The 24,899-nt window shown below is 43.5% G+C and overlaps 1 protein-coding gene across 1 annotated transcript; it reads left to right on the top strand.

Moving 5' to 3' along the window:
• Window positions 1-24,680, top strand: LOC140716807 (class I histocompatibility antigen, F10 alpha chain-like). Its single transcript, XM_073029721.1, has 7 exons — window positions 1-184; window positions 11,179-11,442; window positions 13,462-13,737; window positions 18,286-18,561; window positions 21,401-21,511; window positions 22,809-22,835; window positions 23,596-24,680. Exons 1-7 carry the CDS (start codon window positions 133-135, stop codon window positions 23,676-23,678), a joined length of 1,089 nt encoding a protein of 362 aa, XP_072885822.1. The 5' UTR covers window positions 1-132; the 3' UTR covers window positions 23,679-24,680.
• The last annotated feature ends 219 nt before the right edge of the window (window positions 24,681-24,899 follow it).

The raw sequence follows: 24,899 nt of genomic DNA, 5'->3' as shown, positions 1-24,899 counted from the left end.
TTTTTTTAAAACAAGCTTTGCACCGAGAACCCGGAAATGAAGCAGTAGGGTTGTGTGGATAAATTTGTCGGTTTTCATTTTATTTTGTATACAATTTTATTCTGTGTCCCGCCCGAGCATTAAGTTTGGGGGATGTTGCTGATACTGTGCGCCCTGTGTCTTTCTATTCGTTCGGTTTGCCCAGGTAAGTGGCGGTTTTATCATCTTTGCCTCCATTGCTGTCCCAGGAAACACTTCGTTGATAATCTTAGACTATGATTAGGGTTTGAAAAGGGTGATATTTAATTCTTGCCCGAAAAAAGACTCCAGTGAAGGATTCCTCTTTAACTTTCCTAACAATAGGGCGCATAATTACAGAACCGGGGAGGTCGTAAACGGGGAGCAGACAACATTACAGTGATTATGGAACTACAGGAATAGGTGTGATCTGCACTCCGCCAGTAAGGCTGAGTTCCATTGTCGTTGTGTCATGGCCCATCAAACATGCAGCACACAGTGTGCGCTTTATGCCCCCTGTTGTCGAGGATTGTCCGTGTCTCTGCTCTTTCCCGGAAGGGTGGAATCAACCCCGCTATCCCCCCTCCAACTCCACAACTTTATGGAACTCCGTGTTTGGATCACTCCAGTCGATTTGCCTCAGGGCACAATTATTTTAAAAAAGCGGTGGCTTGAAGGACGTGGGGGTGTTGCAAATGGTGACATTGCTGTTTCACTGCGCTATCGGCCCAGGTTCAACGCTGACCTTCGGTGTTTGTTCAGCCGAATCCACTTTAAATCCTTGATTCTGTCCCAGATCTAATGTCTCAACCCCCTGATAATTTTTCTGCTTCCTTCTAAGTCCTTCTCGTCTGCAGGCCTCCAAAAATGATTGTCAGATGTTCAAAGTTCAAAGTAAAATTTATTATCAGAGTACATACATAGCACCACATACAACCGGGAGATTACTTTCCTGCGGGCATACTGAGCAAATCTATAAAACTGTAACTGTAACAGGGATCAATGAACAACAAACTGTGCAAGTACAAACATAAATAGATAGCAATGAATAACAAGCATGAAATAACAAGTTTAAGAGTCTTTAAAGTGAGATAGTCTGTTGTGGAACACCAGAGATAGAATGGGTGTAGTTATCACCTTTTCAAGAGCCTGATGATTGAGGTAATGGTGGTAACTGTTCTTGAACTGGGTGGTGAGAGTCCTCAGGCACTTATACCTTCTACCTGATGGCAGCAGCGAGAAAAGAGCATGGCCTGGGTGGTGAGGATGATGTTGATAGATGCAGCTTTTGTATGGCAATGTTTCATGTAGATGTGCTTAATGGTTGGGTGGGTTTTACATGCTGAATCCACCTTTTGTAGATCTTCAGCTGAAAGGCATTGGTGTTCCCACACCAGATCATAATGCAGCCAGTCAGCACACTTTCCACCACTCATCTATAGAAGTTTGCCAAGGTTTTTGATGACATGCTGAATCTCCGCAGATTCATGAGGAAGTGCTTTCTTTGCAATAATATTTAAATGATGGGTCCAGGACAGGTCCCCTGATATAGTGATTCACAGGAATTTAAAGTTACTGACCGTCTTCACCTCCTATCCTCCATGATTGCTGGCTCATGGACCTCTGGTTTCCCTCTCCTGAAGTCCACAATCAGTGCCTTGGAATTATTGACATTGAGTGAGAGGTTCAGTTATTACACCACTCAGCCAAATTTTCAATCTCCCCACTGTATGCAGGTTCATCACCAGCTTTGATACTGCCCACAACAGTGGTATCCTTAGCGAACTTGTATATGATATTGGAGCTGTACGAAGATGCGGTGGGAAACTTTGTTGTGTGTGTGTTGTTATTGTAGATAATTTCAAAACATAAGTACATCAAAGTAGAACAAAAAGAAGAGGAATAAAATAATGCAGATTATAGTATAATATTTTCAGAGAATAAGGCGCAAGTGCCATAACAATGTAGGCTGTAAGGTCGATGGTTCAAATGTATTATACTACAGGTCTATTCGAGAGCTTTCTGACAGCTGGACCAAAGCAGTCCTTAAAGCAGCTGGTTCCTGTTTTCAAGTTTTGAATCTTCTCCCGGTAGGAGTGGGGAGAACCAAAAATGACCTGGGTGCAAGGGGTATGTTGTCTGCTTTCCTGAGGTAGGGGGAAATTTAAACAGAGTGATGGACTGTGCTGTGTCCTCAGCTCCCTGCAATTTAGAACATAGAAAATTACGGGAATAGATCCTTTGGCCTACAATGTTGTGTGAAGTAATTAAATTGGCAATTAAGAGCTTTACTAAATTCATCCCTACTGTCTGAATAAACTTGCCTTGCACATCTCCTTTGAATTTACCCTCACTCCCAGCTTAAATGTATGCCCTCTAGTATTAGACATTTTAACAATAAAGATACTGGGTGCTTCCTGTATCTATGCCCCTCATAATTTTATCAGAAACAAGTTTAATATCACTGGCATATGTCATGAAATTTGTAGTTTTGCAGCAGCAATACATAATAATAAAACTATAAATCACAATAATAAGTGTATAAATATAAAATTAGTAGTGGAAAAAGTTAGGGAAAAATGACTGTGGTAGTGTTTGTGGACTCATTGTCCATTCAGAAATCTGATGGCAGAGGAGAAGCTGTTCTGGAAACATTCAGTGTGTGCCTTCAGGCTGCTGTACCTCAGCCATGAGAGAAGGCATGTGATGGGATAATGATGGATGTAGCCTTCTTGAGTCATCACTTTTTGAAGGTATTCTGGATGTAGGGGAGTCTACTGACCACAATGGAGCAGGCTGAGTTTGCAACTTTCTGCAGCTTTTATCGATCCTGCGCAGTAGAGCCACCATACCAGATGATGAGGCAACAGGTTAGAATGTTCTCCGCGATACACCTGTAGAAATTTGTGAGTGTCTTTGGTGACATACCAATGCTATCATTCAGGACCCCCATCACGCAGGACATGTCCTCTTCTCATTGTACAGAAGCCTGAGGGCACACACTCAGTGATTCAGGAACAGCTTCTTCCCATCCAATTTCTGAATGGATATTGAATCCATGAACACTATCTCACCACTTTTCTTTTTGCACTACTTATGTAATTTATATATATATATATATATATATATATATATAAATATGTATTGTACTCTGTGGCAAAGTTAACCAATTTCATGACATATGCCAGCGATATTAAACCGATTCTGATTCTGATTCTCCTCAAACTAATAATGAAATATAGCCACTGTCGTGCCTTTGTAATTGCATCAATATTTTAGGCATAGGATAGATCCTCAAAGATGTTGTCACACAGGAACTTGACACTGCTCGCCCTTTCCACTTCTGATCCCTCACAGAGGACTGGTGTTTGTTCCCTCAATTACCCCTCCGGAAGTTCACATTTAGTTCCTTGGTCTTATTAACCTTGAGTGCAAGTTTGTTACTGTGACTCCACTCTATCAACTGATCTGTCTCACTCCTTGTCACCAGCTGAAACCCTTCCAACAATATTTGTGTTGTCAGCAGATTTATAGATGGGTTTGAGCTGTGCCTCAGCACACAATCATGGGTGAGATGCTACTTCTGATCCTCATAGGAACTCAAGGATACAGATGCAGAAGGAGGTACAGAGGCCCAGGTTTTGGAACTTGTTGGTTAGAACTGAGGGTATGATTGTGTTGAATACTAAACTGTAGTCAAGTCCGAGCAGAGAGCCGGTGAGATTGCATCACTGTAGACCAATTGCAGCAGGTCCAGGTACTTGCAAAGGCAGCAGTTGATTCTAGCCATGACCAAACCCTCAAAGCACTTTATCACAGTAGATGTGAGTGCCACTGGATGATAGCTTTTGAGGCAGCTTACCCTGCTGTTCTTGAGCACTGGTGTGATTGTCACCCTTTTGAAGCCGGTGTGAACCTCTGCCTGCAGTAATGAGAGATTGAAAATGTCTTTGAATACTCCCACCAGCTAGTTGGCACAAGTTTTCAGAGCTCTACCAGGTACACCACCGGGGTCTGATGCCTTGTGAGAGTTCACCCTCTTGAAAGGTTTCCAAGACAGAGATGACAGGGTCATCAGATGCTGCAGGGATCCACACAGGTGTAGTTTTATTCTCCCATTGAAAGCATGAATAAAGGCATTGAGCTGATCTGGGAGTGGAATGCACAGCCATACATGATATTAGGTTTCACTTTTTAGCAAGTAATGGCCTGCAAGCCCTATCAGGCTGAAGTGCATCCAATTCCATCTCTAACTTCAATGAAAGTTGGGTTTTTTTTGCCCTTCTAATAGTCTTCCATAAGTCATACCTGGACATTTTTTTATAGTTATGGACACACCACAGCCTCTGCAACTGCAGAGAATAAAACAGCACAAGTTTGACCAAACTCTCCATACAACAGATGCCCGCGGATACAGTCAGCATCTTGGTGAACCTCTACTGCACTCGCTCCAAAGCTTTCTCATCCTTCTTGTAATGGGGCAGCCAGAACTGAATGAAATATTCCAAATAACCAGAGTTTTATAAAGCTGCAACATAACTTCCTGACACTTGACCTCAGAAATTCCACTAATGAAGGCAAGCATGAATACGTTTTCTTTACCAACATATCAACCTGTGTTACCCCCATGGATCCCAAGCTCCCTCTGTACATCAACATTGCTAGGAGTCTTGCCATTAATAGTGTAATGACTCTTGTGGTCTTTGGCAGAGTGGTTGCAATCTGTGATCACACACAAAATGCTGGAGGAACTCAGCAGGCCAGGCAGCATCTACGGAAAAGAATACAGTCAATGTTTTGGGCCGAGGCACTTCAGCAGGACTGGAGTGAAAATGCTGAGGATAAGATTTAAAAGGTGGGGTGAGAGGAGAGAGAAACACAAGGTGATAGGTAAAAGAGATAAAGGGTTGGAGGAGGTGGAAGTAGGATAAAAAAGGACAGAAGGCCACGGAAGAAAGAAAAGGTGGGGGGGGGGGGAGCACCAGAGGGAGGTGATGGGTGGGCAAGGAGATAAGGTGAGAGGCAGAAAAGGGAAAGGGGATGGGGAATATTGAAGGCAGGGCAGTACTGGAAGTTCGAGAAAGTATTTCATTTTCAATCTTTTTTTATGGAAGTTCGAGAAATCGATGTTCATGCCATCAGGTTGGAGGCCGTGCAGATGGAACTTAAGGTGCTGTTCTTCCAACCTAAGTGTGGCCTTATCATGAATTATGGGAATGGGAAGTGGAATTAAAATGGGTGGCCCCTGGGAGATCTTGCTTTTGTGGAGGACAGAGCACAGGTGCTCAGTGAAGTGGTCTCCCAATCTACATCAGGTTACAATATACAGGATTTCTCGACCTTCCAGTAATGCCTGCCCCCTCCTTCACCAGTCCCCACCCCCTTTTCCCTCCCTCACCTTACCTCCTTGCCCACCCATTGCCTCACTCGGGAGCTCCTCCCCTTTTTTGTTTCTCTGTGGCCTTCTATCTCTTTTACCAATTAACTTCCCAGCTCCTAACTTCATCCCTCCCTTTTCAGGTTTCACCCATCACCTTGTGTTTCTCTCTGTCCTCCCCCCACCTTTTAAATACACTCCTCAGCTTTTTCTTGCCAGTCCTGCTGAAGGATCTCTGCTCGAAACTTTGACTGCACTCTTTTCCGTAGCTGCGGCCTGGCCTGCTGAGTTCCAACAGCATCTGCAGATTTTCCCTTGTTTGTGTCTGAATACGATGCCTGCTATGGTGCAACTTTATAATGGCACAATGATTCAGCAAGAAGAGCAGTGCAAGTATCAAGCACTGAATCATTGTGCTGCTCTAGTGTTCATGGTATGAAGCTGTGGGAAATGGCTGATTGTATCAAGAAAGAATCATCTATGACAATAATCTGTGGAGGAACTTCTTCACTTAGAGAGTGCTGTGGGTGTGGAACAAGCTGATGGCAGAAGTGGTATATGCAATTTTTATTGTAACATTAAAGAGAAGTTTGGATTGGTACTGTATATCGATGAGAGGTACAGGTGGTTATGGTCAGGATGCTGTTAGATGGTCCTAGGCAAAAGACCAGGCTGGCATATACTGGATGGGCCAAATGGCCTGTTTCTGTGCTGTAGTGCTCTATGACTCTAAACCATCTCCCTTAAGAGCTTCCAGAATTACATAGCACAGAAATTGCCTTCAGTTCACCATATACATGTTGACTATTGAATACCTTTCCATTGTAACTCCATTTACTAGCGTTTCATCTACAGCTTCTGTGCATTAGTGATTTAAGTGCTCACCCAGATGCTCCAGTGTTGTGAGAGTCTCTGGTCCACCACCCTCTCAGGCTGTTTGTTCCAGAATCCAACCACCCTCTGGATAAAAATTGTGTTCCCCAAATCCAGTCTTACCTTTTCCTTATACCTCAGCCCTTTGGTTTCCTACGATCTGTATTATTTGTGTACCAGTTTTGTATCAGGTCTCCCCTGGGCCTCGCTGCTGCTAGGACAATGAATCCAGTCAGATTACACATGCCATGGGTGCTAACGTGTACTCTTCTCTTTGCTGGATGTCAAAGCAGCCTGCTATCCACCACCCTGAACATTCACTCCTTATTCATGAGTGGATGGTAGCTGCAGTTTGTACCATCTATGAAATCCATCACAGTCCCTCACCAAAAACTTATGACCACCACCAGGAGGGTCAAAAGCTTAATTTGCATGGGAACACTACTACCTGCAGGTTCCTCGCACCATCCAGAGTTGGAAATATATTGCCACTCCTGCATGTTCATTGGATGTAAGTCCTGGCATACAGTACCCCACTCCAATGGCTTATTATTGTAGAACCGTCACCAGAAGGACTCCAGCAGATCGAAGAAGATGGTTCATCGTCACCTTCAACAGGGCAGTAATGAAGGGCCAATAAATAATGTCTCTCCTGTAGATGAGTAAAAGAAAATGTTCTCAGGGCCAAGGTGGACGCAGAGGCATTAACGTGCTTTCCACTTTCCCTATACCCCACTTTATTCACATTGAGACACATTACAGAAACAGGCTGGCCATCAAGCATTCATCTACACTAGTCCAAGATCCAATACTAGGCTAGATATGTGTCTGATGGTCAGCCCACATTTTCCCACACTCCTGTCCATGCAATTACAGGAAGAATGTGCAAACTCTATACACACACACACACCCCCGCCCCCACTGGAGGTGTCAGGGGGAGAACGTACAAATTCCTTACAGGCAGCAGTGGAGATTGAATTTGGGTTGCAGGTACTGTAAAACATTGTGCTAACCACTATGCTGTCCCTGGATCATCTGATCCAGCACATAAAGTCGCAAAATAATGTTAGCACAATCCCTGAGTGGCATGGTGTGAAGATTGATGTGCATGTTTATGTAAGACATTATAATGTTACTATACCAGATGGTAATGCAGCTGATTAGGACACTCTTCTTGGTGTTTCGGTAGAACGTGGTGAAATTGGGGGGGGGGGGGTGGTGGGGGTCAATGTAGGGATGGTGGGGAGGTAGGAGAACTCCAGTCATGTGCACTCCAAGAAACTTGGTGCTTCTGACTCTCTCCGCAAAGAAGCCCTTATGTGCAGTATGAAGTTGTCAGCCTGCATCTTCTTGAAGTCCAACATCATCATTGTCAACATTGAGATTTATGTTGCTGTATTTACACCTGTCGACAAGCTACCCTACCTCCTCCCTGCTGTCCCATCATTGTTGTTTATGAGGACAACCACTGTTGCATTGTCAGTGAACCTAATGATGTAGTTAGAATGGATTTGGCAATGCAGTTGTGTGTTAGTGTTAAGAGCAACAGTAGGTTGAAAGTACAGCCCTGGGGAGTTCTAGTGCTTGGTGTGATGGTATCAGAGATGTTGCTGCCAATAGGGGCAATGTGTGGCCGCTTCATCAGGAAGTTCAAGGTCCAGTTACAGAGGCAAGTATTGGGAATGAACATGGACAATTTTCCAACCAATATCTGGGGAATACTTGTATTGAAAACAGTTCTGACATCAATCAACAGCATTTTGACACAATTGACACTCTCAGAGAGAATGGATAATCTCTGGAATTCCCTATCCCAGAGGAAGCTGATTCATCTGGGATATTAAAAAAAAAGAAAGTAGGCAAATTTTGAAATGAGAGGGTCATACATTCACAGAGCATAGTAACAGTCCCTTCTGACCATCACGAACATGCTAACCATTGTGTCCTCATTTATAGTAGTTCTATTTGCCGGCATTTAGTCCTTAGCCATACAGATCATTTATATGTAAGCTATATGACAGTGGATAGAAATGAAAAAAATGTGCAAAAAGGAGACATTATTCAAAAAAAAAACACAATCAACAATAAAAGCATGGTAGTCCTAGTGGTGGTCTACCACCATTGCTGAGGTAGATTGGTGTCGTGCAGGTCAGTTCAAGAACCACTTGGTTGTAGCAAAGTATCTGATCCTGAACCTGATGATGTGGGACTTCAGTTTTCTATACCTCCTGCCCAATGGCAGCACCCAGAGGAGGGCATGACCAAGATTGAAAAGATGCTGCTGATAGATGCTATCTTCTTGGGGTAGCACCTCCTGTAGATGCTGTCAGTGGAGGGGAGGACTGTGTCTATTTTTGGCAAAGCTATGTTCACTACTCCCTGCCATATCTTGTGTTCTTTTGCATTGGAATTGCCATACCAATCATGAGGCCTCCAGTCAGGATACTTTATAGTATTTCTGTAGAAGTCTGTTTTCATTTTTGGTGCTTTGGCAAATGTTAAGTTTCTCAGAAAGCAGAGATGTTGATGTACATAGAACATAGAATAGTACAGCACATTACAGGCCCTTCGGCCCACAATGTTGTGCCGACCCTCAGACCCTGCCTCCTATATAACCCCCCACCTTAAATTCCTCCATATACCTGTCTAGTAGTCTCTTAAACTTCGCTAGTGTATCTGCCTCCACCACTGACTCAGGCAGTGCATTCCACGCACCAACCACTCTCTGAGTAAAAAACCTTCCTCTAATATCCCCCTTGAATTTCCCTCCTCTTACCTTAAAGCCATGTCCTCTTGTACTGAGCAGTGGTGCCCTGGGGAAGAGGCGCTGGCTATCCACTCTATCTATTCCTCTTAATATCTTGTACACCTCTATCATGACTCCTCTCATCCTCCTTCTCTCCAAAGAGTAAAGCCCTAGCTCCCTTAATCTCTGATTATAATCCATACTCTCTAAACCAGGCAGCATCCTGGTAAATCTCTCCTGTACCCTTTCCAATGCTTCCACATCCTTCCTAAAGTGAGGCGACCAGAACTGGACACAGTCCTCCAAGTTTGGTCTAACCAGAGTTTTATAGTATCATTACATCGCGACTCTTAAACTCTATCCCTCGATTTATGGAAGCTAACGTCCCATAAGCTCTCTTAACTATCCTATCTATCTACCTGTGAGGCAACTTTCAGGGATCCCTCTGCTCCTCCACACTACCAAGTATCCTGCGATTTACTTTGTACTCTGCTTTGGAGTTTGTCCTTCCAGAGTGTACCACCTCACACTTCTCTGGGTTGAACTCCATCTGCCACTTCTCAGCCCACTTCTGCATCCCATCAATGTCTCTCTGCAATCTTTGACAATCCTCACTATCTACAACACCTCCAACCTTTGTGTCATCTGCAAACTTGCCAACCCACCCTTCTACCCCCACATCCAGGTCGCTAATAAAAGTCACGAGAAGTAGAGGTTCCAGAACAGATCCTTGTGGGACACCACTAGTCACAACCCTCCAATCTGAATGTACTTCCTCCACCACGACCCTCTGCTTTCTGCAGGCAAGCCAATTCTGAATCAACCTGGCCAAACTTCCCTGGATCCCATGCCTTCAGACTTTCTGAATAAGTCTACCATGTGGAACCTTGTCAAATGCCTTACTAAAATCCATGTAGATCACATCCACTGCACTGCCCTCATCTAATTGCCAGGTCACCTCCTCAAAGAACTCTATCAGGCTTGTTAGACACGATCTCCCCTTCACAAAGCCATGTTGACTGTCCCTGATGGGACCATGATTCTCTAAATGCCCATAGATCTTATCTCTAAGAATCTTTTCCCACCACAGACGTAAGGCTCACTGGTCTATAATTACCCGGACTACCCCTACTACCTTTTTTGAACAAGGGGACGACATTCGCCTCCCTCCAAATCTCCGGTACCATTCCCATGGACAACAAAACCTTTTTAATGATTTAATTTATGTGCCATGCTCATGAAACATCTCTAAGATATTGACAGCCAGGAATTTGAAGCTGATGACTCTCTACTCTAACCCACCCATGAGAACATGTTGCCTACTGAACTTAGACACTTTTATGTCTTTAAGATTACCTATCCACACCTAAAAGTGTGTTTTACAAATTGCAATCAAAGTTCAAAATTCAAAGTAAAATTATTATCAAAGCATGACTATGTCTCCATATACTATCCTGAGATTCATTTCCTTGAGGGTATTCACAGTAAAAGAAACACAATAATTAATGGAAAACTACACATATACAATTATAAACAACCAATGTGTAAAAGAGACAAAATGTACAAATACAAAAGAAAAAAACCAAATAATAATAATAATTAAATAATACTGAGAAAATTAGATATAGAGTCTTTGACAGTTAGTCCATAGGTTATGGAACCTGTTCAGTGTTGAGGTAGGAGCCTGATGGTTGAAGGGTAATACCTTCCTGAACCTCACCTTCTGGGTGAAAACATTTTCGTCGATACCCTCTCAAATTCCTCTCTCCTTAAACCTACATTGTCTACTTTGTTATGGGGAAAAGGTTCTCATTATCTACTGTATGCCTCTCATAATTTGACCCACCTCTTTTGGGTCCCTCCTCAACCTACTCTGCCTCAAGGAAAACAAACACAGTCTCTCCAGTCTTTCCTTATAAACAGAATACGCCATTCTTCTTTGCACCCCTCCAGTGTGGTCACATGTATACTGTAGTGTGACAACTAGAACTGTACTTGTTTCCCTTCCATCTATCTGTTTTAGTGATTTACTTCAAACACTAAGTTGAATATGTTCATTTTTGAGCTTTGTCTGCACATCACTGATGACTAGCAGGGCAGAAGGTGAGGAAGGAGAGAGATGGGAAGGAGTGTCACCATGATATGTGATCTCATTATGAAGTTGTGGTTGTGTTGTATTTGGCAGAGACACACACACTGCAATATTTTTATACCTCGATGACCGGAGATGTGGATTTTCCTGAGTTTGTACACGTTGGACTTTTGGATGATGTCCAGATAACCTACTTTGACAACAGAATTATGAAGGACATTTCAAGACAGCCGTGGATGAACGGAGAACTAGGTGATGACTACTGGAAGAAGGAGACCCAGAGGCTAATCAATCGGCACAAGCTGTCAATGGCCAACCTCCAGATAGCAATTCAACGAACCAACGGAAACATGACAGGTATGTGCATCATTATGCTTGTAAAGTGAACGGGCTTCACAATGTATACAGACCCACTTTGTTTGTATAGGAGCCATGTGTGAGGTTGATTGAGAAGGTTCATTCACTTCAGTTGAGATAGTAAACTGGATACAACATTGGCTTCATGAGAGAAGCCAGAGGGTTGTAGTAGATGTTTGCCTTTCTGACTGGAGGCATGTGATTAGAGGTGTGCCGCAAGGCTCGGTGCTGCATCCATTGATTTTCATCTTTATTAATGATCTGGATGATGATGTGTTAAACTGGATTAACAAATTTACAGATGACCCCAAGATTGGGAGCATAATGGACAGTGAGAAAGACTATCAAAGCTTGCGCAGGATCTGGACCAGCCATGGTGGGTGGGGAGGAAAGACTGAAAAGTGACAGATAAATTTAACGTAGACAAATGTGAGGTGTTGCACTTTGGGAGAACTAGGGTAGGACATACGGTACACAGTGATCAGCAGGCCACTGAGGAGTGTGGTAGTACAGAGGGATTGTTAATACGTATCCATAACTCCTTTAAAGTGACATTACAGATAGATAGGGTCATAAAGAGAGCTTTTGGTATATTAGATTTCATAAATCCAAGTATTGATTACAGGAGTTGGGATGTTATTTGAAGTTGTATAGGATGTTGGTGAGGCCAAATTTGGGGTATTGTGTGCATTTCTGGTCACCTCCTGTACCTACAAGAAAGATATTGATAACGTTGAAAGAGTGCAGAGAAAGTTTATAAGGATGCCGTCCGGACTTTAGGACTTATAAGGAACTGTTGAGCAGGTTAGGACTTTATTTCCTGGACCATAGGAGTGTGAGCAGAGATTTGATAGAGTATACAAAATTATGAGTATTATAGATCGGGTAAATATAAGCAGGGTTTTACCGCTGAGGTCGGGTGAGACTGGAACTAGATATCATAGGCTAAAGGTGAAAGATTAAGTACTCTGGTGGACATGGATGGCTGCGAATGTGGAATGCACTGCCAGTATGTGCAGTGGATGCAGGTTTGATTTCAACATTAGAGAAGTTTAGATAAATACCTGGAGGCATGGTTATGGAGGGCTATAGTGCCGGTGCAGGTTGATGTGGCTATGCAGAATAATAGTTTGGCATAGACTAGGTGGGCCAAAGGGCCTTTCTCTGTGCTGCAGTGTTCAATGGGAATGGACCATCCCAGTGGGAGAGCAACCCAGTGGTGTAATGGAGAGAGGACAGCGATGTGAAAATGTTGGGAAATGGTAAGTGGACAGGCACAATGGGTATGCATTCCAGGCTACGTAATGGTGAGCAGTCAACCATGTTGGGAATGTCATGAATAGGAATGATGTTTGACTCAGAATGAGGAATGGCAGTGTCTGCAAAGTTAGGACTAATGGGAGGGCAGTGATGAGTTGACGTCAGTGTTGGAGGGAATGAGTGGATGGTGATCAGTGATAGCCATGTAGATGTGTAATGAGTGTGTAATGGTGAGCAGATGGGCGTGTAGAACTGTAATGAGCATGTAAAAGTGAGTGGGTGGCTGTGGGAGTTTATAGGTGGGTAATGATGAGTGATTGTAATCTGGGTGTTTAAAGAGTGGGTAAAAGTGAGTAGATGGCTGTATTCAAATGTAATGGGTGGGTAATGGCTGTGTGGGACTGTTGTGAGTGGATTCCATATGGAAATATAATGGTGAGTGGATGGTTGTATGAGAGTGAAAAGTGTGGGTAATGGTGAGTGATGGCCATGTGGGGATCTAATAGGTGGGTAATAATGTGTATATGGCCATATGGGAATGTCATGGTGTAACAGTGAGTGTAATGGCTGTGTGGGAGTGTAATGGTGAGTGGATGGCTGTGTGGGAGTGTAATGAATGGCAATAAGTGGGTATTGGACACTGAGCGTGTAATGGGCACCAATGGTTAATGGACATCCATGCCCAAAGAGGATCCACTTTGTTGTACGAGGTGTAGGTGTGACCTGAGGCCAGGTTTTTGATGTCTTCTCCTTCTCCAGGGCTGAACTACCTGCAGTACACATCAAGCTGCCAGCTGAATGATAACCACACGGTGAGTGGGGTCCGCCAGTTTGCTTTCAATGGCCAAGACCTAATCAGCTTTGACCTTGAGCACGCCACCTGGGTCACCACCTCCCCCATCGCGATCTCCACGAGGGACAAGTGGAACAGTGACAATAGCAACAATCTCTACAAAAAGCATTACACAGAGCAGATCTGTGTCGAGTGGCTCAAGAAGTATCTTAAGTGTGGAGCCCAGACACTGTCTCGCAAAGGTAGGTCAGGCTAAACATCTGCCATTCAACATCTGATCAGTTCCCTGCCGCCAACGTCCTCCTGCACATTCCACATTGCCCCTACTAATTCCATGGTGTTAGTTTGTACTGGAACCAAAAGCATGAGTCATGAGGAAATGCCCAGGACTTTGTTTTTAGGATCAGAATTGGGATCAGGTTCAATATCGCTGTTATACACTCAGTGACCACTTAATTAGTGTAAGGAAAGAGTTAAAAGTAATTCCACCCAAACCACACCATGTGGCACCAACAATTCCACAGTCGCAGTCACTTAGATCACATTTCTTCCCCATTATGTTTTGTCTGAACAACTGAACCTCTTTTCCATGTCTGCCTGCTTTTACTGTCACATGATTGGCTAATTAGATCTTTGCATTAACGAGCAGGTGTACCTAATAATGTAGCCACTGTAATTTGTTGTTACAGCAGTGCAGTGCAACACATAGCGAATTATTATTCATGAGAAATGAACTGAATTAACAGAGCAAACAGACAATTAGTGAGATGTTCATGGGTTCATGGACTTTTCAGCAATCTGATGGCAGAGGGGAAGAACCTTTTCCTAAAATAGGAAGGTGTGCTGGTCTGCAGGTATGATTGAGATATGGAGCCCTTAGACTCCTACTTCCACCTATCTTGCTGGTGAATGTACGGTCTCTGGAAAATAAAATGAAGACCTCACAGCAACATTGTAGTACCAGAGGGACATCAGGGACTTCTGTGTACTTTGCTTCATGGAAACATGGTTCATCCTGCCTGTGGGTTTCACTATTCACCACGAAGACAGGATAGCTGAGACTTTTCATTGTGCTGTTCAGACATAGCAGTTCTGTCTCAAGCCTGTTCACCCAGCATGGAACATCTAGTGGTCAAGTGTTACATTTTATTTGTGAGGGTGTTTTCTGTCGTCATCCTGGTAGTGGTACACATTCCACCTCTGGTTGCATCATCGTCTGGTATGGTGGAGCCATTGCACAGGATCAGAAAAAGCTGCAGCAAGTTGCAAACTTAGCCAGCTCCATCACGGGCACTAGCCGCCCCAGCATCAAGGACATCTTCAAAAGGCAATGCCTCTTCAAAAGTTGGTATCCATCAAAAAGGACCCCCATCACCCAGGACATACCCTCTTCTCATTGCTACCATCGAGGAGGCAGTACAGGAGCCTGAAGACACACACTCAATGTTTCAAGAACAGATTCTTCCCCTCTGCCATCAGATTTCTGAATGGACAATGAACCCATGTACACTCTCTTATTATATTTCTCCCCTTTTTTGGCTCACTTTTTGCACCACTTATTTAATCTAACTTTTTATATATATTTATTATTGTAATTTATAGTTTGTGTTTACTATGTATTGCAATGTACTGCTACCACAACGACAAATTCCACAACATATATGCTAGTGATATAAAACCTGATTCTGAATGCACTGTCAGACCTGCTTAGAGTTGTGGAATGTAGAAACAAGGGAGGGTCTATGACACATCATCAGTGTTCGTCTATTCTGTGAGTAAATTACAAGATAGTTGTGGAGGCTTTGGAGAGGGTGCAGAACAGGTTCACCAGGACACTGTCTGGATTAGAGTGCATGAGCTATAAGAGGTGTTTGGATAAACTAGGGCTGTTTTCTCTGGATTATCAGACGCTGAAGGGAGACCTGACAGAAGATTCTAAAATTACCACGGCCATCTTATCCCCAGGCATGCTTATCTGATGCCATGTGCCTGCTGCATGTAAGTGCTCAATGCACCTGTGCTTACATGTCCTTGTCCACATGACAATAAACTCAACTTCAACTTTGACTTTGAGGTATTTAAGATGTGGGGGGTGGGGGGGGGGGGTAAAGGGCACAGGAGAATATATGGAAAATGTCTTTTTACAATGATGGTAGTAGATGCCTGGAACGGGCTGCCAGTGGTGGAAGCAGATAAAAGTGTGGCTGAGAGAGAAATGAATACGCAGGGAATGTAGGGATATGGATCATATATTCAGTACAGATATTGTCGGCCAAGGGACCTGATCCTGTGCTGTACTGTTCTATGAGTAAGATTCTGAATACATGCTGCTTGGAAAGTATTAGGTGGTGTAGTTCACAAAATAAGAATTATCTACAATCATTACTTTACAAGTGCTTTCCTATTGGACAACTTTGATGTAAGTTATTATTAAGCATGCAAGGAATTATCCATAAATTCCTACTGCAAAGAAGCAGGCCATTCAGCCCAACATGCCTATGCTGGCTCTATGAGTGAGATATCCAATTAGTTATCATGCTTTTTTTCCATGGACTGCATTTTTCTTGTTACTTGCTGACCTAAATCTTGGTCTAACAATCAAGTTGAGCAACAGTGAGATCTGGTGAGTGATCACCATTGGCAGATCTTATTAGAACCAGTTGTAACTGTATCGGTTGATGTCTCCTTTCCAACTACAGCACTTTGTTGATGATCAAGAGTGGATTAATGAAGTAATAACTGGTTGGCTTTGTTTGGTCCCACTTTAGAGAACAGGAGGCTCCTGGGGAATGATCTGTATTGTTTGACGGCTCTGGGAATGTTCTCACTGGAATTTAGAAGAATGAGGGGGAATCTCATTGAACCCTGTCTAATATTGAAAGGTCCAGGTAGAGAGGATGTGGAAAGATGTTTCCTATAGTGGGGAAGTCCAGGACCAGAGGGCACAGACTCAGAATACAAGGATGCACCTTTAGACTAGAAGAAGGATGAGGTGGAACTTCTTTTGTGGAATTCATTGCAACAACAGATGTGTAGACAAGACCTTTGGTATATTTAAAGTGGTGGTGGTTCTTGATCAGTAAGGGTTTCAAAGGTTATAGTGAGACAGTAATGAGAATGGGGGTAATAAATCAGCCACGATGAACGGTGGAGCAGACTCAATAGACTAATTCTGCTAATATGTCTTATGGTCTTACAGTTGTATTGTTGGGTAGATACCAGTGATGTTAGCTGGACTGGAACAACTTGGCCAAGGACATGAAGAGTTCTGGAGACACAGGTCTTCAGCACTGCTGTTGAAGTGTCATTTGGGCACAGAGCATTTGCTATATCGTCATATTGGTTAATGCTTTCTGTCCAGTTATAGCACCGTTTCACAATATATTGTAAGAACATCCACATTACAACAACTGGTGCTGATGGTTGCTGAACCTGTGAGTAAATATTTGCCGGCTTTTTCTCAGGCAATGACTGTGCCGCCTATAATCTAGCAAGTCACTGGTCAAAACCTGACTGTGTGACTAGGCCTCATAACCTTGGCTGGAGTATACTCGAACAGGTACACCTACTTGTTAATGCAAACATCTAATCAGCCAATCATGTGGCAGGAACTCAATGCTTAAAAGCATATAGACATGGTCAGGAGGTTCAGTTGTTGTTCAGACCAAATGTCAATGCGAAGTAAATGTGATCTAAGTAACTTTGACCATGGAGTGATTGTTGGTGCCAGATGGGGTGCTCATCTCCTGGGATATTCATGCACAACTGTCTGTCTCTAGAATTTACCGAGAATCGTGCAAAAAAACCCACAAAAAAAAACAAATTCCAGTGAGACGCAGTTCTGTGGGCAAAAACACCTCGTTAATAAGAGAGGAGAATGACCCAACTGGTTAAAGCTGCCAAGAAGGTGTCAGTAACTCAAATAACTGCATGTTATAATGGTAGCGTGCAGAACAGCATCTCTGAATGCACAGCACATCAAACCTAGAAATGGATGGACTACAGCAGCAGAAGACCCCACTAGGTTCCACACCTATGGACACTTTATTAGAAACATATCTTTACCTAATAAATTGGCCATTGAGTATTGAAAAGCTATTTTATTCTCCCCATGTTCCTATCAATTATCTCCGTCCTTCACCCTAACCCTGCTTCTGTCACTCATCAAAATACTGAAGGCAGTTCACAGAGGATAATATTGATGACCAGCCTACCAGTACGCATGACTTCGGGATGTAGGAGAAAACCAGAGCAACCAGGAGAATTCCACAAACCCACACAGTCACAGTGAGAACATGCAGACTCCATAAACACAGTGCTGGAGGTCAGAATCAAACCAGTTCTTTGGAGCAGTGAGGCAGTGGCTCTTGTCAGCTCTGTTACTGCCTGTCTCTCTCGCTCACTCTCCCTCTCAATTGTTTGCTCACACTCTATATCACTTGTGTTCTCTCTCTTTTGCAGTTTCTTTCTCTCTCTAAAACTCTTGCTCTCTCTACCACTCTCCCTCTCTTTACAATGCTCCCTATCACTCTCTCTCACTCTCAATCACTCCCTTTCTTGATCACCTTGCCCTCTCTCACTCGATTGCTTTCTTGCCCTCTCTTGTTTGCTCCCTATCATGCACACTCCATCTCTAACATTGTTTCTCCTCCCCCTCCTCCACACTCACACTCCCACACTCACATACTCACACACTCACACTCCACACTCACACAGCATGTACAGTACATTGGGCCAAAGGGCCTGTCTCCATGCTGTGTATCTCTAACACTAACTGCCTTCTCTCACAGCTGTCCCAGATGTGATGGTCTACTCCAAGATGACTTCAGATGGGGAAAGCCTCATTCTCCATTGCCTGGCCACTGGATTTTACCCACAGGCCATCCATGTGACCTGGCTCAGGGATGGCCAGCCTCTTCCCCTACACGCAAACTCTGGCATTTTACCCAACCACAACAACACCTACCAGATAAAGGTGTCCTTGCTGTTGGAGCCTGGGGAGAGACGGCAACACGTCTGTCGTGTGCAGCACAGCAGCCAGCCGGAAGGAGTGGATTTCACCTGGGGTAAGTCATGGATGAGTAAATCATGGGGTGAAAGGGTGGAGAAGGTGTTGTGGGGTGTAAGATATCAGTATTTGTACAGTTTTATTACTGTCATATTGAATCATAGAGCATTACAGGGCAGAAACAGGCCATTCAGCCCGGCTTGTCTATGCCAGCTTACTCTTCCGCCAAGTCCTATCTACCTATCTAAGTTTCTTTCAAATGTTACAACTGAACCTCCATCTACCACTTCCCCTGGCAGCTCGTTCCACATTCGCCTCTGAGTGAAGAAGATCGCCCTCTGATTACTTGTTCATGTACCAAAATAAAGTGAAAACCATTTAGTTTGTGCACCCTTCAGAAAGATCATTCTGTACATAAGCACATCAAGGTAGTAAAAGGAAAACAATGTTGAATATAGAGTTGAGTAACATAGAAAGTGCAGTGCAGGTAGCCAGTATGATGCAACGGCGACGTTGATGTAGATTGTGAGGTCAAGATTCTGTCTTCAAGCATAAAAGAGGACTGCTCTTCAAGGATCTGATAGAAGCTATCCTGGATCCTGGTTATATATGCTCTCAGGCTTTTATATCTTCTGCTCAATGGGAGGAGGGATAACAGAAAATACCTGGATAGGAGGGGGAGAAGAGAAAACTGACTGGTGTGGGATGGGTCCTTGCTTATGTTGCCTACTTTCCTGAGGCAGCAAAAAGTGTGGACAGAGTCAACGGAGTTGAGGCTGGGTTCTATTCACAACTCTGCAGTTTCTTGTGGTCTTGGGTAGCCAAGTTGCCAAAAAAAAGCTCTGATGTATCCGGATATGGTGCATCAATTAAAAATTGGTGAGGGTCAATGGGGACATGCTGAATTTCCTTAGTCTCTTGAGATGCTTATTTACTTTTTTGTAAGTGTTGCTTCCTCAGAATTTTGTTTTTGTTTATGCTTGAAGCTAAACACAAATACCGTTTCAGACTACTTGTATCACAGAGGAATTTGGAGAAACTGGAAATTAACTTTTATTGATGGTAATATGTTAAATTGCATAACAGTGCTGTCACTTTGCAGTATTTCAATTTGTTGATGATTTTCATGTGATCTCAGTGTCTGAGACTTCGCGCTTAAGTGTCCAGCAATAATCAGCCACCATTGATGGATTCCAGTTCCCTGATACAATTTCTCGATGTCCACAATGTCCTACTGAAACCTTTCAATATGCTCCACACTGACAGTGCCAAGATTTGCTGGGAAGAAGTCTAAATGGGAATGCAGGAAGTGAGTCTTTAGTAACATGTTGCACTTCATGGTTTCATCTGCTTGAAACATGTTGTTAACCATCCGCGCATAGTTTGTTGCTCTGTAGTTCCCAAGAAAAATTTCAGCAGCATTCTTGAAGTTCTTTGAATTTCCTGTCATTGATGACCTGTTTGATTTGTAAGCCAACAGAAATTCATTCCTTAATCTGGGCCTTAGTTATTCTGACTTGGATTATGAATTGAAATAACAAATATAGGCGATATCAAAAAAATGGTGCGTCATAGGGATATTTCATGATGATTTTCAAAATCAGCAGTCTGAAATCCATAAGATACACCCAAAAGTATTCAGGAAGCAAAATCTTTGTTGTCCAGTGTTATTTATTATTATTATTAATGTTTTGTTTTATTTTCTTTGTCCAATTTGTCTGCAGTTTTTCATTGATTCAGTTATGTTTCTTTGTACATGCTGTGAATGTATGTAAGAAAATGAATCTCAGGGTGGTATATGGTGACATATATGACTTTAATAATAAATTTGCTTTGAACTTTTTTAAACTTTGAGATGCAGAGGCACAGGTGTGTTTTCTCGGCTGTGGTGGTAACGTACCTGGACCTGGCCAGATTGTTGGAGATGTTTGCACTGAGGAATTTGAAGCTCTCAACCATCTACCAGGAGTTTTCAAGTGCCAAGACCACAGCCGGACTGAGACTGGGTAGTAAGGTCAAGGGCCTGGTATATGTGGGCAGATGTGGAGATCAGGATGGTAGGTTGCTTCTTGTGACATGTTCAAAGATGTCCCTGAACTGCTAGACACCAGGCTCGCAAGGGAAGGCACAGTGGTACTGATGATGGAGCTGGTTTCCAACAGCACCAGATATATCACAGTCTATCGTAGACAAAGCCCTTTCCACCATTGAGCACATCTACAAGGAGAGCTTCCACAAGAAAGCAGCATCTATAATCAAGGACCATACCCCCCCCCCCCCCCACCACCCCCTTCCACCATTCAGGTCATACTCTCTTCTCCCTGCTGCCATTGGGGAGGAGGTGTAGGAGCTATAGGTCCCAAACCAACAGAAACAGAAACAGTTATTTCCATCAGGCTATTGAACCAGCATGGTTCACTTCATTCACCTGAACTCTGAACTATTTCTACAACCTATGCTCTCACTTCCAAGGACTGTACAACTCATGTTCTCATTATTCTTTACTTACTTTTTTACTTTTACTGTTGCCTTCTTTGTACGTTGGTTGTTTGCCAGGCTTTGTGTGTAGCTTTTTATTGATTCTACTGTATTACTGTGAATGCCTGCAGGGAATTGAATCTCAATGTAGTGTATGGTGTATCCAGGTGGAATATATATACTCTGATAATAAATTTACTTTGCACTTTCATTCAAACCTGTCCTCACAGTCTGTGCGGCAAGGGACTGGCCAGAATGTCCTTCCTTTGAGCTGATATGGAATGGCCTTCATCTATGCTGCAATTATTCTACTGTTTGTAAGGAATAGGGGGAGCCTTGTGTAAGGAATGGGAAGAGTGCAGGTTGACTAAGGCTCAGAGCACAGCAATCTGGTAACAATTCTCTCCTTGCTTCATTAGAGCCAGGCAGTGGAGTACCTGCATGGCTGATTGTCCTTATCCTACTGCTGATAGTTATCACTGCTCTGGGAGCTTGCATCTGGTTGATATACAAGAGACCCTCATGCAGAGGTAAGACTGAGTGCTGTACTTCCGTTTTCATGCCAAGCTCATGAATGGGTCGCTCACAGTTGGTGCATGGTTTGATTCACCCGAAGCACCTCTTGGCCTATGTGCTGAGATGACGGCAGTGAAATTGTAGGCTGCAGAACTGTACGGAAGTCAAGCAGAGATGATGATCAGTAGTCTGTCACGAGGGACAGGCCACTCATTCTCCAAATCCACAGTAACCATCAAGCACTCTCTCATTTCCTTGTCTAGCAGCACGTCCTCATTTTCTTTAAAAAAGAAATGTATTTCAAGTACTACAATGCTACATCTCTGCAACAAAACACCAAACACAACAATTGATGAAGATCAACTGAATTAAAATATTCATACGCTCATCTAGGATGCTGTGTATGTCCTGTGGGGACATACCTCGTATGTTTCTGGACTAACTATATGGTGCCTTGTGGGCATTGTATCTTATTTCTGCATGGATAACTGGGTGTGAATGTACCCCTGGTGGATGGCCAAGCAGTCAGCCTGGGTGGAGCCCTCAGCTATCTACCTGCAGGATCCAGTGATAGTTAACTTGGCCAACCCAAGGAACAAGTTAACCAGGCATCCTCTTCCTTTCCCGTGTCCCCCTGCACTAGCTGACCAATTATAAAGAGGGTGGAGCTAAAATCCAGCCAGAGGGTGAGGAGAAGCTCCCTTAGACACTGTATTTGAATTGGGATTGCAGCCACACACAGTCTATGTACATGTAGACATTGTGCCTTCCAGCCTAAAGAAGCAACAAGTGGCCGGGAGATCTGTGTTCAGTCTTATAACCTTATTGCAAGATAGTGTTGTGCAGCACTCCTCCTTTCCCCTGCTGGCAGTCCGGTGTTGCCTCTCGCTCTTGCCCCCATCCGGGGGCCCAGTACTGGCTCTCGCTCTTGCCCCCGTCCGGGGGCCCAGTACTGGCTCTTGCTCTCGCCCCCGTCTGGGGGCCCAGTACTGGCTCTTGCTCTCGCTCCCGTCTGATGGCCCAGTGCTCCCTCTCACCCCTGTCAGGCAGTCCGGTGCTCCCTCTCACCTCCGTCCAATGGCCCAGCCTCCCTTATCCTCTGACCATCTGCTCCGGATGTGATTAGTCCTCAAGGATGCCTTTTCGTAAACTGACCAAAGACATTTCACAAACCATCCCACATTGAAGTGATGTTGTTGAGCTATCTTTGGTCACTTTTAAATGAAAATGTTTTAAAAAGTTCAAAACAAGCCAACAAGTTTTGTTGGTGGCATTTCTCAACAGCTAACGTGTGCATCTTTCTTTGTTTAGGATCCACGGGGTCTATATCTAAATCAGGTCAGTATCAAAATGCCTATATGCTGTACTATGTGGGGTATTGCCAGCGTGGGTGTGGCATCCCATTGTATATGATTCATGATTCCATTTTGTTACTTTTCCTGCCATCTCTATACCACAAATGGAATGACTGGAAACATTACAGTCTTTGCATTGAGATCATCCCCTACTCCAGTGTCTGAAATACCACACTCAAGGGAGATATTTCTAATTTAATTCTCAAATCCCACAGGAACAAATCGTGGCTCAAAAGAGGGGAGCCATGGAGTCATAAGTAGCTAGCCATTTGGACACAAGCTGAGGTCTGATCAGCCCCGGCTGGGTCACCTGGAGGAGGGTGTATGATGTTGAAAGACCCGAAACACCCGATGATTCGGGGAACATCACTGACGATGTGTCCAGAGGCATCAGTAGATCTATGTACACAGCTTATGAACACTGAGGCAAATAACATGGTTTTAATGCACAGGGACCAGGATAAGCATGAAGTGTTTAGAATCACAAGGTAATTCAGCATGGATATAGGGCCTTTGTCCCATTGTGTCCATGCAACCACGGTGCCCACTCAACTAGCTGCAATTTCATGCCATCAGCCTAATCCCTCCAAGCCCTACCTCTCTTGTGGGACAGTGGCCCTGTGTAGACTTTGTGTGTATGCGTAACGTGAGCATGTTATTTAGGATTATTTCTTACCATCAAGAGTTGTTTTATTATAAATTTTGTCCAGAATCTTCACTCATCTTGTGACTTTCTGTTATAGATTCTGGTAGCGAACAATCAGCACAAATGATGCAAAGACAAGAAGGAAATTACAGTGGTGAGAATGGGAAAATGCTTGTGTAATGAAGTGTCTGATCAGAGACTCTGCTTAAATTGCACTGGTTGACTCGCAGTGTGTAATCAGGAAGGGGAATGAATTACAGTATACAAAGATTAATTCTAAATTAGATTTACTATTTGCCCACCTTTTATGTTCAAAAGTCAGAAGTGTCCAATTGAGATCATAGAGGCTCAAAACATGGAAGCCCACTGAGTCCACATCAACCACTATGTGCCCATTTACACAACAACCCCCTCAATACTCTGTCACATTCCCATCAACTACCCTGGATTCCACCACTCACACCAATGTGAGTTCCAATTTTTTTTATTCTTCCCATACTCCTGCAACTTCCCCTCAAATTCTATAATTTACCTATGCACTGGAGACAATTTATTCTGGCCAAAAAACCAGATATCTTCAAGATGTGGAGGAAAACTGGAGCATCCAGTGGAAACACAGCCAGTCACAGGAAGACTGTGCAACCTGCATACAGACAGTGCCAAGTGACTCCATCCCCTGATATCTCAGGATATGATCGTCTGACTGACCAAATGGCTCTGAGTTCATTGTTCTGACATTTTATCCAGAGTTCACTTCCTGCAATCCGTATTGTGCCTATGGCACAGTACAGGCCCTTCGGCCCACAGTGCTGTGCTGGACATGTCCTTACCTTGGTCCTGACTCCGTGACTCCTCTACAATTTTGTCTGCCATTGGCTGAAAGAAAGCATGTGACTTCGCTTGCATGGGTTCAGCATGAGAAGCGTGGCAGTAATGCAGGCAAGTCAGCTCTTTTAGGATCAACCGGGCCAAGCTCAACTAGATTGAACTGATTTGAAAATTGAACAAGATTGAAAAAGAACATTGTTATGTCAGGCTTGAGCTGCAAAAAACCTGTAAATCTAAATGCTAATTTTATTGTGCATTGTCTGGGTTACCATTATGGTCCATGCCTTTGTATGTGTTGTAAATATTGTTACTAGATTTGTTACAAATGCCAATAAAACCAATGGATGAAAGAGATGAGATGTGACTGCTCTCCTGCATCATTCCTTTCCTTCAGGTGCTCCCTTGCTACTCCAACTGTTTGTTTTGTCCATGAACCTGTGGCTTTTGTGTGGGAAAAGCAATGAAACTATATATGAAATAAAACCAGAAAATTTTGTAAACACCCAGTAGGTCAGCTGGTGTCTTTGGAGAGAGAAACACCATAATGTTTTGGGCCTCAGATCCTTCAGTGGA

The sequence above is a fragment of the Hemitrygon akajei genome, chromosome 2, assembly GCF_048418815.1.
Source record: "Hemitrygon akajei chromosome 2, sHemAka1.3, whole genome shotgun sequence".
In the NCBI taxonomy this organism is placed as follows: Eukaryota; Metazoa; Chordata; class Chondrichthyes; order Myliobatiformes; family Dasyatidae; genus Hemitrygon; species Hemitrygon akajei.
This window is presented reverse-complemented; position numbering and strand designations above follow the sequence as displayed.

Bases quoted from the DNA above. Each gene is read 5' to 3' on its own strand.
- LOC140716807 (XM_073029721.1), top strand. From the start codon at position 133: ATGTTGCTGATACTGTGCGCCCTGTGTCTTTCTATTCGTTCGGTTTGC. The intron at 11,443-13,461 runs GTATGTGCATCA...CTCCTTCTCCAG, and splicing joins AACCAACGGAAACATGACAG to GGCTGAACTACCTGCAGTAC. The intron at 13,738-18,285 runs GTAGGTCAGGCT...CTTCTCTCACAG, and splicing joins CCAGACACTGTCTCGCAAAG to CTGTCCCAGATGTGATGGTC.